The 18,140-nt window shown below is 49.8% G+C and overlaps 1 protein-coding gene across 1 annotated transcript in view; it reads left to right on the top strand.

Moving 5' to 3' along the window:
* The first annotated feature begins 5,314 nt into the window (after window positions 1–5,314).
* The window catches only part of mturn (maturin, neural progenitor differentiation regulator homolog (Xenopus)), a 37,401-nt gene continuing 24,575 nt past the window's right edge, over window positions 5,315–18,140 (top strand). Inside the window, exon 1 of the mRNA XM_059652790.1 lies at window positions 5,315–5,768. Coding sequence (XP_059508773.1) covers window positions 5,607–5,768 — 162 coding nt within the window. The 5' untranslated portion in view covers window positions 5,315–5,606. The remainder of the gene's footprint in view (window positions 5,769–18,140) is intronic.

Raw genomic sequence — 18,140 nt, 5'->3', positions numbered from 1 at the left:
CTTTTGTGGTTATGTCCTTTCAATGTGGAAGCAGTCAAAGCATGCAGCAATATTTTCTTTAAGTAATTCATATTTACTGTTTTTAACATTATTCTGTAAAACTTGTAAGTCAGATACCGAAAGCCTTAGTGTGCCAAACCAAGAAGCTGTGAATGGAATGGCATAACTATTAATGTGAAATTTTGCAAGATGCATTATGCTTTACTAAATAGTAATTTTAAAATGAAATGACTTTTGGAAGGAATAACCTTATTTTCTCATCACTGAAAAGTTGGGACCAAGATTTCTCTGTTGTTCTCCATTCACCTTTGTGTTTTCCCCTATCTCTCACGTGGTCCTCTTTTTCTCCCTTTCCATGTCAAATCATCCCTTGAACCTGTTTATGATGACTATTTCAGAGCTGTTTTTCTTTTAACTTATTCTATGTTTGTATTGCCCTTCAGGAGGAGAATTTAATCACACTTCCACTGTGTCATCTGGACTCTACAGACTTCCCTTTTCTGGAGAGATTAAACTTATTTTCTTTTATCAGTAAGTTTCTGATAATGAGTGTTTCTCTACCTTCTCAAATGTAATAATACTATTCCAGTAATCAGAGGACCTCTACCATGGATAACTCTGTTGAAGGAACTGATCAACAACTTTAGATTTGCCAATATAATCTTGTACCATTTTTGCCTCAGCTTTGCATGGATTCACAAATTTATGTATATTCACCCATGATTCTTTTGTTCATTTAAAATTTTAAACATATAGTTAGTACCGGTGGTAAATGCATGTTAATTTCTATCACTTAGACTGGACTAGTATTTAAAGTGGCCCGCTGTGTTCATTCAGCTTCACACAGTGTTATCTAGTATTTAAAATATTAACTCAGGATGAGATCAAGGGGGCTAAGAAGCATGGTTTATCTAAATTTATTGTGTTTATTTCTTAGTTTCACCAGACACAGTGAGGGTTACACTAAAATGAAGGAAGTATCTGTATCAGGTTGAAAACTAAAGTTTGAATAGGTTTGAGATAAGGTGGTGAGCTGGATGAACACAGCAGGCCAAGCAGCATCAGAGGAGCAGGAAAGCTGACGTTTTGGGTCTAGACACTTCTTCAGAAAAGGGGGAGGGAAGGGGGTTCTGAAATAAATAGAGACAGAGGGGGAGGCGGATAGAAGATGGATAAAAGAGAAGACAGGTGGAGAGGAGACCAACAGGTCAAAGAGGCAGGGATGGAACCAGTAAAGGTGAGTGTAGGTGGGGAGGTACGGAGAGATAGGTCAGTTCAGGGAGGACGGACAGGTCAAGGGGGTGGGAAGAGGTTGTAGGTAGGAGATAGGGGTGGGGCTTGAGGTGGGAGGAAGGACAGGTTAGGGAGGCAGGGACGAACTGGGCTAGTTTTGGGATTCATTAGGGGGAGGGGAGATTATGAAGCTTGTGAAGTCCACATTGATATCATTGGGCTGCAGGGTTCCCAAGCGGAATATGAGTTGCTGTTCCTTTAACTTTCGGGTAGCATCATTGTGGCACTGCACGAGGCCCAGGATGGACATGTCATCTGAGGAATGGGCGGTGGTGTTGAAATGGTTCGCAACTGGGAGGTGCAGTTGTGGACTTCACAGGCTTCATAATCTACCCTCCCCCTACAGCATCCCAAAACCAGCCCGACTCGTCCCTGCCTCCCACCTATCCACTCCTCCCACCTCAAGCCCCACCCCCTTCTCTTACCTACTAACCCCATCCCATCCCCTTGACCTGTCCGTCCTCCCTGCACTGACCTTTCTCCCTACTTCCCCACCTACACTCACCTTTACTGGCTCCATCCTTGCCTCTTTGACCTACCTGTCTCCTTTCCACCTATCTTCTATCCGTATTGTATCCACCTCCCTATTTATTTCAGAGCCCCCATTCCCTCCCCCACTTCTGAAAAAGGGCCTAGGCCCGAAACATCAGCTTTCCTCTTCCTTTAATGCTGCTTGGCTGCTGTGTTCATCCAGCTCTACACCTTGTTGTCTCAGATTCTCCAGCATCTGCAGTTCCTACTATCGTTGAGTAGGTTTATTCTTTTAATTCTAGGTTTAATTATATGCCTGACTGTTAGGTCTTCATTGGGCTGCAGGTAAACAGAAGCTGTCTTTACAGCTCTGATGGAGGGTCTAGGCCCGAAACGTCAGCTTGTGTGCTCCTGAGATGCTGCTGGGCCTGCTGTGTTCATCCAGCCTCACATTTTATTATCTTGGAATTCTCCAGCATCTGCAGTTCCCATTATCTCTGTCTTTACAGTATCTTATTCAGACATTTAGAGCATCTTTTATACTCTACAGCTTTAAAGAATGTTAATCTCTTATAGTCATACAGCATGGAAACAGATCCTTCAGTTCATCTAGTACATACCAACTATTTCCCAAACTAAATACGTCTTGCCTGCATTTGACCTATATCCTTCCAAACCTTTCCTATTCATGGACTTATCCAAACATCTTTTAAATGTTGGAAGTTAATCTACATCCACCACTTCCTCTGGCAGTTCATTCCACATATGAACCACTCTGTGTGAGGGGAGAAAAAAGTTGCCCATCATGTCCTTTATAAACCTTCCTCCTAACATTAAAAATATGCCAAGATAATAAAATGTGAGGCTGGATGAACACAGCAGGCCAAGCAGCATCTCAGGAGCACAAAAGCTGACGTTTCGGGCCTAGACCCTTCATCAGAGAGGGGGATGGGGAGAGGGAGCTGGAATAAATAGGGAGAGAGGGGGAGGCGGACCGAAGATGGAGAGTAAAGAAGATAGGTGGAGAGAGTGTAGGTGGGGAGGTAGGGAGGGGATAGGTCAGTCCAGGGAAGACGGACAGGTCAAGGAGGTGGGATGAGGTTAGTAGGTAGCTGGGGGTGCGGCTTGGGGCGGGAGGAAGGGATGGGTGAGAGGAAGAACCGGTTAGGGAGGCAGAGACAGGTTGGACTGGTTTTGGGATGCAGTGGGTGGGGGGGAAGAGCTGGGCTGGTTGTGTGGTGCAGTGGGGGGAGGGGACGAACTGGGCTGGTTTAGGGATGCAGTAGGGGAAGGGGAGATTTTGAAACTGGTGAAGTCCACATTGATACCATATGGCTGCAGGGTTCCCAGGCGGTATATGAGTTGCTGTTCCTGCAACCTTCGGGTGACATCATTGTGGCACTGCAGGAGGCCCATGATGGACATGTCATCTAGAGAATGGGAGGGGGAGTGGAAATGGTTTGCGACTGGGAGGTGCAGTTGTTGGTTGCGAACTGAGCGGAGGTGTTCTGCAAAGTGGTCCCCAAGCCTCCGCTTGGTTTCCCCAATGTAGAGGAAGCCGCACCGGGTACAGTGGATGCAGTATACCACATTGGCAGATGTGCAGGTGAACCTCTGCTTAATGTGGAATGTCATCTTGGGGCCTGGGATGGGAGTGAGGGAGGAGGTGTGGGGACAAGTGTAGCATTTCCTGCGGTTGCAGGGGAAGGTGCCGGGTGTGGTGGGGTTGAAGGGCAGTGTGGAGCGAACAAGGGAGTCACGGAGAGAGTGGTCTCTCCGGAAAGCTGACAGGGGAGGGGATGGAAAAATGTCTTGGGTGGTGGGGTCGGATTGTAAATGGCGGAAGTGTCGGAGGATAATGCGTTGTATCAGGAGGTTGGTAGGGTGGTGTGTGAGAACGAGGGGGATCCTCTGGGGGCGGGGTGTGAGGGATGTGTTGCGGGAAATACGGGAGATGCGGTCAAGGGCGTTCTCAATCACTGTGGGGGGAAAGTTGCGGTCCTTAAAGAACTTGGACATCTGGGATGTGCGGGAGTGGAATGTCTTATCGTGGGAGCAGATGCCGCGGAGGCGGAGGAATTGGGAATAGGGGATGGAATTTTTGCAGGAGGGTGGGTGGGAGGAGGTGTATTCTAGGTAGCTGTGGGAGTCGGTGGGCTTGAAATGGACATCAGTAACAAGCTGGTTGCCTGAGATGGAAACTGAGAGGTCCAGGAAGGTGAGGGATGTGCTGGAGATGGCCCAGGTGAACTGAAGGTTGGGGTGGAAGGTGTTGGTGAAGTGGATGAACTGTTTGAGCTCCTCTGGGGAGCAAGAGGCGGCGCCGATACCGTCATCAATGTACCGGAGGAAGAGGTGGGGTTTGGGGCCTGTGTAGGTGCGGAAGAGGGACTGTTCCATGTAACCTACAAAGAGGCAGGCATAGCTGGGGCCCATGCGGGTGCCCATGGCCACCCCCTTAGTCTGTAGGAAGTGGGATTTTTTTTCCAGGCGGAATATGAGTTGCTGTTCCTGCAACCTTCGGGTGGCATCATTGTGGCACTGCAGGAGGCCCATGATGGACATGTCATCTAGAGAATGGGAGGGGGAGTGGAAATGGTTTGCGACTGGGAGGTGCAGTTGTTTGTTGTGAACTGAGCGGAGGTGTTCTGCAAAGCGGTCCCCAAGCCTCCGCTTGGTTTCCCCAATGTAGAGGAAGCCGCACCGGGTACAGTGGATGCAGTATAACCAATGTATGGCATATAGTATTAACGTTGCCTTACCTCAAATCGCTAATTCTTGTAAATTGTCCTGATGAGTGCAAGAGAAAAATCATTGACAAAAATCTCTTTTGTTAGAATATATCATTCAGCATTACTAAGAACATATGTTGTAAGCTACTACATCAACTGCTTAATGGGTAACTACATGATTTGTCTTCATTTTTTTTAACTGTCTGCAAATTTAAAATTGATAAAGGTCACACATCACAACCCTCATGCTTATATTCTGGATACAAAACAGTTTTATTCAGTCAAATTAAATTAATCAAATATCCAGTTTATATTTATGCAATTTTGAAAAGAAAATTGTAGATTTGCCAGGAATGGAGGGTTTGAATAGGCTAGGACAATTTTCACTGGAGCATGGGTTGATGGGTGATCTTACAACATAGATAAGGTGAAGCACAAGGGCATTTTCCCTATGGCTAGAGGGTTCAAAATATGCCCCCTAGTTTTGAATTGTTAGTAGAGTAATGCACACTGAAGTTACAGTCGGAATGCAGGTGAAAGATACAGTAATCTGCTTTAAAGTTGTTTCGAACATCTTGTGGTCCAGAAAGGTATTATATAAATTAAAGTACTTTTTTTAAGTTTAAACTTAGTTTATTTGTTTCTTAAGACAAAACGTGCAGTCTTTAAGAACGCAAAAGACGACTGACTTTACAAATGAGCAACGTAGGCGGATACCATATGTTAATCCAAGAATATACACGTGCAGCAATACCGCCGTCGGTGTGGGTGGGACTGCCCGCCCACCCAGCGCCGCTGCCATTCGCATTGGTTGGTGGCGAGCAGGAGCGCGAGCCGCACAGTGCGGCGGCGCATTACAGTGATAGAGGTGCACACCGTCCGTTCCACAAGCAAAGCAGCGACCACTCCCGTCCCTTCCCTCCCCCAACAGCGAAAACAAAGAGCGGCGCGCGCCATCAGCCGCGCTCTCCTCTGAGGCCGATGCGGCGGCAGAGATCGCGCCTGACGCTAACGGACCGGACTGACTCGTAAACACCCGCCACCGCATCTAACACCTCCGCCCGCCGGCCAGCCACACCGGAGAGGAGGAGCCGGAGGCGGCGGGCGGCCATGGAATTCCAGCAGTTCGTCGACATCGCGGACAAGTGGTGCTACAACACCCCGTTCGAGCTGATCGCCACTGAAGAGGCCGAGAGCCGACTGGATTTCTACGCGGACCCCGGCGTTTCCTTCTACGTCCTGTGCCCGGACAGCGACTTCAGGGATAATTTCGTGAGTGACCACAGAGCGATAACCCCTGCACCCTCACCCCCTCCCCCACTCGAGGGGGCTGCTGAATCCTCCTTCAGTTCCTCCGCGCTCCTCCCAGTAGGGATTCGAGCTCGTCCTTGCTGCGACACAGCGGTGGCCAGTTCCCCACGCCACTAGTCCGGGCTATCGGGTCCCTCTGACCGTCGCCTGGATTCCCCATCTTTTTCCCTCCTTCCTATCCTGTCAGAAATCCACAACCGAGGGAGCCCCCGCTGGGCCCCATAGTCTAATTCCTACTTCGCCCACCATCGTTGACAGAAACCCACCTATGGCTCCTCCACACCCCTCCCTCCTTTCCTGAGGGTTTGCTTTCCCCTCCCCCGCCCCCCCCGATAAGGTCCACGCGCAGGGAGCAGTGGTTGGGCTCATTGCTCCTCGGGTAATGGTGCCAAACAAAAGACCTGAGCGTCAGAACTGACTGCATTTGTTTTCCTCTCCCATAGTGAGATTGCTCATTCTTTCCCCCCTCCACCCCCCTTCCCACCACAACGTTTCCCCCACCCCCCCTTCCCACCACCACCCTTCCCCCACCCCCCCCCCCCACCACCACCACCCTCCCCCCCCCCACCACCACCCTTCCCCCCCCCCCCACCACCACCCTTCCCCCCCCCCCACACCACCCCCTTCCCCCCCCCACCACCACCCTTCCCCCCCCCCACCACCACCACCCTTCGCCCCCCCCCCACCACCACCACCCTTCGCCCCCCCCCCCCACCACCACCAACCCTTCCCCCCCCCCCCACCACCACCACCCTTCCCCCCCCCCCCCCCCACCACCCTTCTCCCCCCCCCCACCACCACCCTCCCCCCCCCACCACCACCCTTCCCCCCCCCCCCCACCACCACCCTTCCCCCCCCCCACCACCACCCTTCCCCCCCCCCACCACCACCCCTCCCCCCCCCCCAACCCACCCACCCTTCCCCCCCCCCCAACCACCACCCATCCCCTTCCCCCCCCCAACCACCACCCTTCCCCTCTCCCCCCCCCCAACCACCACCCTTCCCCCCCCCACCACCACCCTTCCCCCCCCCCCCCACCACCACCCTTCCCCCCCCCCCCCACCACCACCCTTCCCCCCCCCCCCACCACCACCCTTCCCCCCCCCCCCACCACCACCCTTCCCCCCCCCCCACCCCACCACCCTTCTCCCCCCCCCCCTTTCCACCACCCCCCCCTTCCACCACCCCCCCTTTCCACCACCCCCCCTTTGCCACCACCCCCCCTTTCCACCACCCCCCCCTTCATTCACCACCCCCCCCTTTCCCCCACCCCCCCTTTCCCCCACCCCCCCCTTTCCCCCACCCCCCTCTTCCCCCACCCCCCCCTTTCCCCCCACCCCCCCCCTTCCCCCCACCCCCCCCTTTCCCCCACCCCCCCCTTCCCCACCCCCTTCCCACCAACACGTTTCCCCCACCCCCCACATTTCCCCCCCCTTCCCACCAACGCATTCCCCCCCCCCACAATGCATTCCCCCCCACCCCCCCCACAATGCATTCCCCCCACCTCCACCCCCCCCCCCACAATGTATTCCCACCGCCCCCCCCCCCCCCTTCCCGACCCCCCCCCCTCCCGACCCCCCCCCCTTCCCTACCCCCCCCCCTTCCCGACCCCCCCCCTTCCCCCCTACCCCCCCCCCCTCCCGACCCCCCCCCCCTTCCCGACCCCCCCTTCCCACCAAAGCGTTCCCCCCCACACCCCCCCCCTCCCCACCAACCGTTCCCCCCACAACCCCCCCCCCCACCACACCCCCCCCCCTCCCACCACAACCCCCCCCCTTCCCACCAACCCCCCCCACCCTTCCCACCACACCACCCCCCCCTCCTCCCACCAACACCCCCCCCCTTCCCACCCAACCCCCCCCCCTCCCACCAACACCCCCCTCCCCACATCCCACCAACACCCCCCCCCCCCACATTCCCCAACACCCCCACCCCCCACTTCCCACCAACAACCCCCACCCCACTTTCCCACCAACACCCCCTCCCCCCTCCCTCCCACCACACCTCTCCCCCACCAACACCTTCTCCCCCCCCCCCAACACCCTCTTCCCCCCCCCAACACCCTCTTCCCCCCCCCAACAACCCTTCCCCCCCCCAACACCCTTCTCCCCCCCCAACAACCCTTCCCCCCCCCCAACAACCCTCTTCCCCCCCCCCCCAACACCCTTCTTCCCCCCCCCCAACACCCTCTTCCCCCCCCCAACACCCTCTTCCCCCCCCAACACCCTCCCCCCCCCAACACCCTCTTCCCCCCCCAACACCCTTCTTCCCCCCCCCCCCAACACCCTTCCCCCCCCCAACAACCCTTCCCCACCCCCCAACAACCTCTCCCCCCCCAACACCCTTCTTCCCCCCCCCCAACACCCTTCTTCCCCCCCCCCAACACCCTTCTTCCCCCCCCCCAACACCCTTCTTCCCCCCCCCCAACACCCTTCTTCCCCCCCCCCCCAACACCCTCTTCCCCAACCCCCCCCCAACACCCTTCTTCCCCCCCCCAACACCCTTCTCCCCCCCCCAACACCCTTCTCCCCCCCCCCAACACCCTTCTCCCCCCCCCCAACACCCTTCTCCCCCCCCCCAACACCCTTCTCCCCCCCCCCAACACCCTTCTCCCCCCCCCCCCAACACCCTTCTCCTCCCCCCCCCCCCCCAACACCCTTCTCCCCCCCCCCCCAACACCCTTCTCCCCCCCCCAACACCCTTCTCCCCCCCCCCCCAACACCCTTCTCCCCCCCCCCCCCAACACCCTTCTCCCCCCCCCCCCCAACACCCTTCTCCCCCCCCCCCCCAACACCCTTCTCCCCCCCCCCCCCCAACACCCTTCTCCCCCCCCCCCCAACACCCTTCTCCCCCCCCCCCAACACCCTTCTCCCCCCCCCCCCAACACCCTTCTCCCCCCCCAACACCCTTCTCCCCCCCCCAACACCCTTCTCCCCCCCCCCCAACACCCTTCTCCCCCCCCCCCCAACACCCTTCTCCCCCCCCCCCCCAACACCCTTCTCCCCCCCCCCCCCAACACCCTTCTCCCCCCCCCCAACACCCTTCTCCCCCCCCCCCAACACCCTTCTCCCCCCACCCTTCTCCCCCCCCCAACACCCTTCTCCCCCCCCTTCCCACCACCACCTTTGTCTCCCCCCTCCCTCCCCCCCCTCCCTTCCCGTCTCCTCCCCCCCCTCCCTTCCCGTCTCCTCCCCCCCCCTCCCTTCCCGTCTCCTCCCCCCCCCCTCCCTTCCCGTCTCCTCCCCCCCCCCTCCCTTCCCGTCTCCTCCCCCCCCCCCTCCCTTCCCGTCTCCTCCCCCCCCCTCCCTTCCCGTCTCCTCTCCCCCTCCCCCTTCCCGTCTCCTCTTCTCCCCCCCCTTTCCCGTCTCCTCTTCTCCCCCCCCCTTTCCCGTCTCCTCTTCTCCCCCCCCCTTTCCCGTCTCCTCTTCTCCCCCCCCCTTTCCCGTCTCCTCTTCCCCCCCCCCCTTCCCGTCTCTCTCCTCCCCCCCCCCTTCCCGTCTCTCTTCTCCCCCCCCCCCCTTCCCGTCTCTCTTCTCCCCCCCCCCCCCCTTCCCGTCTCTCTTCTCCCCCCCCCCTCCCTTCCCGTCTCTCTTCTCCCCCCCCCTCCCTTCCCGTCTCTCTTCTCCCCCCCCTCCCTTCCCGTCTCTCTTCTCCCCCCCCCTCCCTTCCCGTCTCTCTTCTCCCCCCCCCTCCCTTCCCGTCTCTCTTCTCCCCCCCCTCCCTTCCCGTCTCTCTTCTCCCCCCCCCTCCCTTCCCGTCTCTCTTCCCCCCCCCCCCTTTCCCGTCTCTCTTCCCCCCCCCCTTTCCCGTCTCTCTTCCCCCCCCCCTTTCCCGTCTCTCTTCCCCCCCCCTTTCCCGTCTCTCTTCTCCCCCCCCCTCCCTTCCCGTCTCTCTTCCCCCCCCCTCCCTTCCCGTCTCTCTTCTCCCCCCCCCTCCCTTCCCGTCTCTCTTCCCCCCCCCCTCCCTTCCCGTCTCTCTTCCCCCCCCCCTTCCTTCCCGTCTCTCTTCCCTCCCCCCCTCCCTTCCCGTCTCTCTTCCCTCCCCCCTCCCTTCCCTTCCCTCTTCCCTCCCCCCTCCCTTCCCTTCCCTCCCCCCTCCCTTCCCTTCCCTCTCCCTTCCCTCTCCCTTCCCTCTCCCTTCCCTCTCCCTTCCCTCTCCCTTCCCTCTCCCTTCCCTCTCCTTCCCTCTCCCTTCCCTCTCCCTTCCCTCTCCCTTCCCTCTCCCTTCCCTCTCCCTTCCCTCTCCCTTCCCTCTCCCTTCCCTCTCCCTTCCCTCTCCCTTCCCTCTCCCTTCCCTCTCCCTTCCCTCTCCTTCCCTCTCCCTTCCCTCTCCCTTCCCTCTCCCTTCCCTCTCCCTTCCCTCTCCCTTCCCTCTCCCTTCCCTCTCCCTTCCCTCTCCCTTCCCTCTCCCTTCCCTCTCCTTCCCTCTCCCTTCCCTCTCCCTTCCCTCTCCCTTCCCTCTCCCTTCCCTTCCCTTCCCTTCCCTCCCCCCCCACCTCCCTTCCCACCTACACAATGTATCTGACTGGTGGATGTGGGGGTGGGGGAACAGTTGTGTGTTGAATTGCAGGTTCGAGGTTTTCACACCGAGGGGCGGCTGACTCTGACATTCGTGGTACAGGCGCAGTTATATAATGCTGCAGCTGATGGCCCTCCCTTTGTCGTTTACAATACACAGAACAGGTTGTTCAAGATCACCCATTGAGCTCATTTTGGAAAGTTGCACACTTTTTATTACTTCTTTTCCCCTTTGGAAAAAGGAAGAATTTATACGTTTGCAGCCAACTATTTTTATGTCACAACTTTCTCAACTTAGCAACAGCTCAACAAACCATTTTGCGGGGCGAATTGGTTATAGAAATTCATGGCTCTTTCCCCTCTTCCCTTTCTTTTAAAAAATGTGTTGCAAGTGCTGATTTAACGGGGGAAAAAATCTGGAGACTCAAGCAAATCTGACACACGAAAACGCAAGGTTCCAATTTTTGCTCACATCAAATTATTTAATTTCTGCGCCCTTGTCACTATGACAAAATGGATTACTTGTCTCATTCAGCACAGCGCTTACACAAGCGTACGGATCACAAGTACATATTATTTATGACCCTTTGTTGCTTGATTTTGGAGAATTTAGTTTAGAATGATGTTTTAGTGGTGTTCACATAGTGCTTAAACTAATGGCACTTTTCTGTCCTAAGTAAAACAAAGTGCTTGAAAGATTCTCTCGTCTGACCCGGCCGAGTAATTGGCTAAACTGCACATCATCAAACTTACCCGTAAATTTTGGTAGGTAAATGGTATTAAAGTATTTGAGGGAAGGGTTGTCTATTCCCAATACAAAATGATCGTAGATGTGGGTGTTGAGCTTGGGTTTGATATCCTTCGGAGCTGTTTAGCCTGTCAGAGGTCAATGGGTTCAAACAAAGAATGGCACTTGGTAAGCTACACTAGGACAGTTGAAGCACTATTCCCCAGGATGTTTATGGAGGGAACATAATCATCATGAGCTATGAAAGAAGACATTGCATAAACTCACTGACCAAATATTTTAAAAACCCATGAGACCTTGTCTTAAAACAATGTTTTAAATTAAATTATCTAACCCCGCTTGCCGTTTGCTCGTCAATTTCATTGCCTTCCACCAAACATAAGATAGCTCTGGACTGAAGAATAATAGTATTTCTTTGTTTTGGTTGTTCTTCACCATTACTAAGTACCCATACTAAGACAAATCTTCCACATGTTATTCATGGTGGTTCATTATGGAGATTCCTTGATGCAAAATGTCACTGGCTGTCTGAAAGTGCTATCTGCTTGATTTCATTTTCTTGCTTTGTAAATATTTAATTTTCAAATAAGTATTCATATCACATTTTCGAGAAGCTGTAATTCTGTTAGTTAAAGGCCAATCTGTTGGAGCAATCATTACATAAAAAGTATTTGGTCTTAAGCCACCTTGTCCTTCGTGCTAGCAATATTTAATGAAATGATGCAACACAACAGTGGATAGGATCTGGAAATTTATGAAGAAGAAAGCATGTATTAGATGTGAGTAAGTTAAAACTTTTATTTAAAAGAACATCCATATGTCATAACTATGCCTAACTGAATCCAGATATGGGTGGCACGGTGGCTCAGAGTGCCAGTGAGCCAGATTCGATTCCACCCTTGGGCATTTCTGTGTGGAGTTTGCACATTCTCCCTGTGCCCGCCTGGGTTTCCTCCGGGTGCTCCGTTTTCCTCCCACAGTTCAGAGATGTGCAGTTTAGGTTGATTGGCCATGCTAAATTTCCTGTAGTGTTCGGGGATGAGTAGGCAGGTTGGGGTGATGGTATACAGTGATGGGTGTTGGTGGAATGCTCTGAGGGTCATTGTGGACTTGTTGGGCTGAAGGACCTGTTTCCACACTAAGGATTCTGTGAGACACGCATACTTTCTAAACAGAGCTTTTTCTCTCCATTAAGTTGAAAAAAAATCACCAAATTACATTCGGCTCTGTCATGTTTGGGGTTGTGCTAACATAAAAGATTTTCTTAGCATTATGATTTTAAAATAATTCATGCATCTGGATGGCCAATACTAGCTTTAAAGAAAAGACTAATTCGTGTGAGTCATTAATGTTTAACAGAATACTCTGGCAGTCTTTGAAATGTAAAAGCTGTGATTAACTGAGTTGAAGCAACTCTAATTTTTTTTTCTGGTCACTGCTCTACTACAAACATAACTTGTACATTTCTATTTTCTTCTGTTTGTGTTCCTGTTAATTCAGAGGTTGAAGATTGTCAAGCCCATGTTTGAAGTTTAGTTTTCTGAGAGGAGGGCTGATGGAATTCTCCCCTTGGACTTATAGAATAAATCGAAATGCTGCACTTAGCTCTGCCTTGAATCTACTCTCATGCCAAGATTATTTACATCTGATGCAACAGAGTGCCCTCTTGGTACCTTTGCTGCTTGAAACACCTGTGCATGTCTTTGTCATCTCCAGACTAGTCTGTGGCCAGTGCTTTCATGAGCCTCCATCATTCAATTGTTGCAAACTTGTAAAAGCACTAAGCCCTGTATGTCTCAGTGCTGTCTGCCCCACACTGACTCCCTAAGCCTCAGTGCCTCAAATTTGAAATCATCTTTATATCTCTCCATGACCTCTTCCCAACCTGCCTAAGTTTCTTCACTTCAACCCTATAGTTCCTTTACATTTCTGTTAATGCTGACTCTTTCCACTCTCTTCACCCTTTTAATTGGTGGCAGATACTTTTGTTTTCTTGGTACTCATTTGAATTCCCTCCCTAAACTCTTACAAGACATACTCTTCTCGTTTAAAACCCTTCTCAGATCTGTCAATACTGTTAGTGTTCCTTTCCAGGCTCACTGCTTTTCATATGCCTGTAAAAAAGACTTAGGATATTTTGTTAATGTAAATGGCTGGTTTATTTCTTTGTATTGAAACAGTTGTAATGTTTATATAGATGAGCTCACTTAAGGCAGCATAGCAATGTCACTTTCTAGGTCTAAATTCTAATTTTAATTGGTATTCTGACTTCTGTCAGTGACTGAGAATGACAAGGATTATTTTTTATTATTTTAAAATAACCGCTCCGATGTAATCACATTGCTGGAGAGATGGGACTTCCTGGCTCAGAAGTGGGGACAGTCCCACTGCACCGCACAAGCCCTGTGAATTTGTTCATTAGTTTTGTCCAGTGCGTGAAAATATCTTGTTGACGTGCTCAGTGAGGGATTCAAACTGACAGAAAGCAGCTGAAAGCACAACAAAGCTGTATTGAACGTTGTTCAGGGAATTTTTTTTTATCCAAGTGGGATTAGTAGTTTCTTTTAAAAAGAGCCCTGTATAAAACAGATGTTCTTACTTGCCCTAGTTATCTTTTCTGATTTTACAATAACTGAAGGGCTCTTCAACTGAGTGTAGTTGTTCTGTTCACCTTAACACAATTATGTCATGCTTGTCTCTGCAGTGGAAAGGTTACGTGCATGTATGTAAGTAGTAAGTGTAATGGAGTTTCTAAAATTATTTTAACCAAGAGCAATGTAGTACAGGTCACAGAATTACATAATAGGAACCAATCATCTAAGATACAAATTGGAAAGTGTATAGGTGATTTCCATGGAATTATTTTTTTCAGAATTCCTATAGTGTAAAAGCAGGCCGTTGACTCTACACTGACCCAGCAAAGGGCATCCCACCCACTCCCATGCCGTGACACTTCATCTTCCATGGCTAGCCTGTGCAAAAAGGGACAATTTAGCATAGCCAATCCACCTAACCTGCAATCTTTGGACTGAGGGAGGAAACTGAATACCCCAAGGAAACCCACATGGACACCGAAGAATGTGCAAACACCACATACAGTTGCCCGAGGCTGAAACCAAACCTGGGCCTCTGGCACTGAGACAGCATTGCTCACTACTGTGCCACCATGCCACACAATGTTAAAGTTTAACAACAACAAAGAATGCCATTTGGTTCACCATGTTTGTGCCAACTCCAGAATTACAGTCGGAATATTGCGTATTCCTGTGGTTTAAATGTTTGTTCAGTTTTTCCTTTAAAAATTCAATTTTTATTTCCTTTATTCATTCACGGGATGAGGGTGTCACTGGCTACACAGCATTTCTTGCCCATCCCTAATTGCCAGAGGGCAGTTCAGAGTTAACCATGTTGCTGTGGTCTGGAGTCACGTGTAGGCCAGGTAAGGATGGCAATTTCCTTCCCTAAAGGACATTAATGAACCAGATGGGTAAACCATTAGATTCTTAATATAAGATATTTATTGAATTCAAATAAGCCTCTTGCATGGCAGGATTGGTACCTGGGTGCCCATAACGTTATGTGGATCCTTGGATTAACAGTCTAGTGATAATACCACTAGGCCATTACCTCCCTCTTGCTCTGTCTCAACTGCTTCCTGTGTTTTGTGTCCATTTGTGTTTTATCTAGCCCCAAATATATTGTTTTGAGTCCTGTCTCTTCAATGAGAGAACACACCATGTAACTTCCATTTTAAATAAGTACATCTAATTCATTTTTTGAGATGGATTTTATGGACCGTTTTGACTCTTGTCATTTAGGATTAAAAGTTCTGGAGGGATCAGAAGAACTGTGATTGAAATCCCTTGATGGTGCAGCTTAGAATTCATTTATGTGTTGTAATTTTCTCATCTGCAAAAAAATTGTGTTGGTCAGAAGAAACTGGATAATGTGACCATCTGTTGTAGGTGATCGCTAATTTGCGATACTTTTTGGTTGATCTGCAATTGCTGTGTATAATATGACAATGCTGTAGAATCCATGGTACTCAAACCAATTTACAGATTTTGTTTCTGGGATTTAAAAATATCACTTTTTAGTAGATGTCTGCACGAGCTTCTCTCTTTGAATGAGTAACTATGTGAAACCAAATTAGAATTTTTGGCAAATGATTATTGTCACAAATCTTTTTCAGTATCAGAAACATCGTAATTGGCACAAGTAACACTTAGAAAAAGAAACTCCCGGAACTCTCTCTCTCTCTCTCTCTCTCTACTCATGATTTCTTAAGCAGTAACTGAATTGTACTCATTTGCCTGCTCTGGTATCTGGGATCTTCTAATTCCCAATGTTATAGAGAACGGGATGTAAAATGAAAGAAAAGCCCTGATATTCACTTTATAAGTAACAAGTAACTTTTTTTAAACACTACACGTAGGCATTTTTTCCCCCCTGTATAAATCTCTAAGCATAGAAACTCATTTTATCTCCTGAAGGAACCTACCCAACATCTAACACCTCCCACCCTTAAGGAAAAAAAATGAATGCTCATGTTATGCAAAGATGGATTTTTGCAACCCGCAACGTGTACAATCTATAAATTAAAAATGTTTAATACTAGACTCCAGTGAAGTAGTCTCATATTCTGGTCTTTATATATCTCTATTAAAGGTGAGAGGGTTGTGGTCTGTACGCATGACCTTCTCTGAAGTGTTGACTTCAAAAACAAAGTTGCTGGAAAAGCTCAGCAGGTCTGACAGCATCTGTGGTGGAGCAAACAGTTAACGTTTCGGGTCCAGTGACCCTTCCTCAGACCAAACCCGAAATGTTAAATGTTTTCTCCTCCACAGATGCTGCCTGACCTGCTAAGCTTTTCCAGCAACTTCTGTTTTTGTTCCTGATTTACAGCATCCGCAGTTCTTTTGATTCTCTGAAACATTGTTTGCAACATAAACATTAAAATGTTGCAAAGCCAATGTCAAACTCATAACTCTTTTTCAATGGTCGAGTATTTTATCTCGTGGATACAAAATCTCTTTAACAAATAACCAGTTGGCCTTTTAATTTTGCCATCATCTTCCTGTATCAACACAGCTCTGACCCCTACATTGCTGGCGTCGATAGGGTTTCAAGAAATTTGGTGTGGTGGTTAACACTGTGTGGAGCTGGTGGAACACAGCAGGCCAGGCAGCACCAGAGGATAGAAAAGTTGATGTTTCAGGTCAGGACCCTTCTTCTTTTCTGTAGCTGCGATACCATCCTTGATTCGCAATACCACTCCCCCATTTCTTTTACTAACTGCTTAAATTTATTCACATCCATTCAGATCCTGTACACGAACTGACCAGATCCCAGACTTGACACCCAAAACTGTTATAGAGCAGGCAATGTTAAATGATATAAAGTGAATATCAGGAATTTTCTAAGTAACACGTTACAATTTATTAATTTAACCATAACAATTAATAAATAAAGAACTACTAACAAACCGAACAATTCTACTCTTCTCCCCCCCACCACCAACGGATTCCTATCTGTTCACTAACTGAACAAAATTCCACAGGTATGCTATTCCAATAAACACAAGTCCCACTTATATAACCTAAGTAGTAAGAAAAAGAAATTAAAACCCAGTCTCTCAAAATCCATACAGAATGTGTCTTCCGGAATGCTCTACCTTCTCCACATTCTCTCCAGTCATAGACTCCTTTCTTCTGCTGATCCTCCTGTCAGATTTTTTCTTTGTGAAGACTCTTAAGAAGAAGTGCCTTGGTACCTTTTTATGGATAAGATCACACATTCTTGGAGAGCTTAGTGATATCTGGTGAGAGCAAAGTCCTTATTTCTCAGATGGTGGTTCCCTTTCTCACTGATTTTCTTCAAAAACCTCTTGTATACCTTGGATGACACGAATTTTCTGACAAATGGCATTAGTTTTGACAACCTTGGACCATCAGATTTAAATTCAGTTGGCTTTCAATTGCTAAGTGCTTTGTTTAAATTAATTGGCTGACTTCATATAGTTGCGAAAACATCAAAACAAGCCTAAGGTTTCCAATCACAGCGGTTCAGTTTTACACTGGCTGTACATCTTCAGCGACATGCAGGCACTTTTGTTTCCTGTGTATATATAAATCTCTGAACTTAGAAAAGCACTTTATCCCACTGTACTCAACTTCATAATACTAACTTGCTTCATCTTGATTTCAATTCTTTGTGTGCACTGTCATCACAATAAAACAATGGAGCATTTCATAATTAGTGAGAGATTGGAAAGTGTTGATGTCCAAAGGGATCTAGCATCTATTTAAAAAGTAACCCAAAATAAGCATGTATGTGCAGTAGGAAATTCGGAAGGCAAATAGTATGTGAGCCTTTATTGCAAGATGTTTCAGTACAGGAGCGAAGAAGTCTTGCTTCAGTTGTATAGAACACTGGTGACACTGCATCTGGAGTTTTGTGTGCAGTTCTTGCCACTTGTCTAAGGATCAATACACTTCCTCTATGGAAAGCATAATGGAAATTCATCACATTGTCTAAGATGATGAGACTGTCTTATGACTAGGCATTGAAGCAAATGGGTCTGTATTTCTTGAATTCCAGAAGCCATTAAGGACGCAAATGAAGAGGAACATCATCACCTGAAGACTGAATCTTTGGAATTCTCTACTCCTAAGTGGGAGTTTGTGATTAAATAAGTTCAAGACAGAGATTGACAGGGATTTAAAATTCCTAATGACATCAAGAGATTTGGAAGGTGGCTTTGAGGCTCATTGTTAGTCCATGATTCAGAATGGTAGAGCAGGCTTGAGGTCTGAATGGCCAACTGCTATGTTCTGAATGGGGAAAGCGATCGCCTGATAAAGAAGGTTGATCTTCTGTTTGTAGGAGCAAATTACTGCAGAAGCTGGAACGTGTACTGAAAACAACATGCTGGATATCCCAACAAGTCAGGCAGCATCCGCAGAAAGAGAGCATGCTTAACATTTCCAGTCTGGATGACTCGTCATCATAGCTGACGTGAAGTGTGGAGGAGGCAACGTTTATACAGTTGGTGGTGTGTAGAGTACT

This window comes from Stegostoma tigrinum, chromosome 2, assembly GCF_030684315.1.
Source record: "Stegostoma tigrinum isolate sSteTig4 chromosome 2, sSteTig4.hap1, whole genome shotgun sequence".
Taxonomy (NCBI): domain Eukaryota; kingdom Metazoa; phylum Chordata; class Chondrichthyes; order Orectolobiformes; family Stegostomatidae; genus Stegostoma; species Stegostoma tigrinum.
This window is presented reverse-complemented; position numbering and strand designations above follow the sequence as displayed.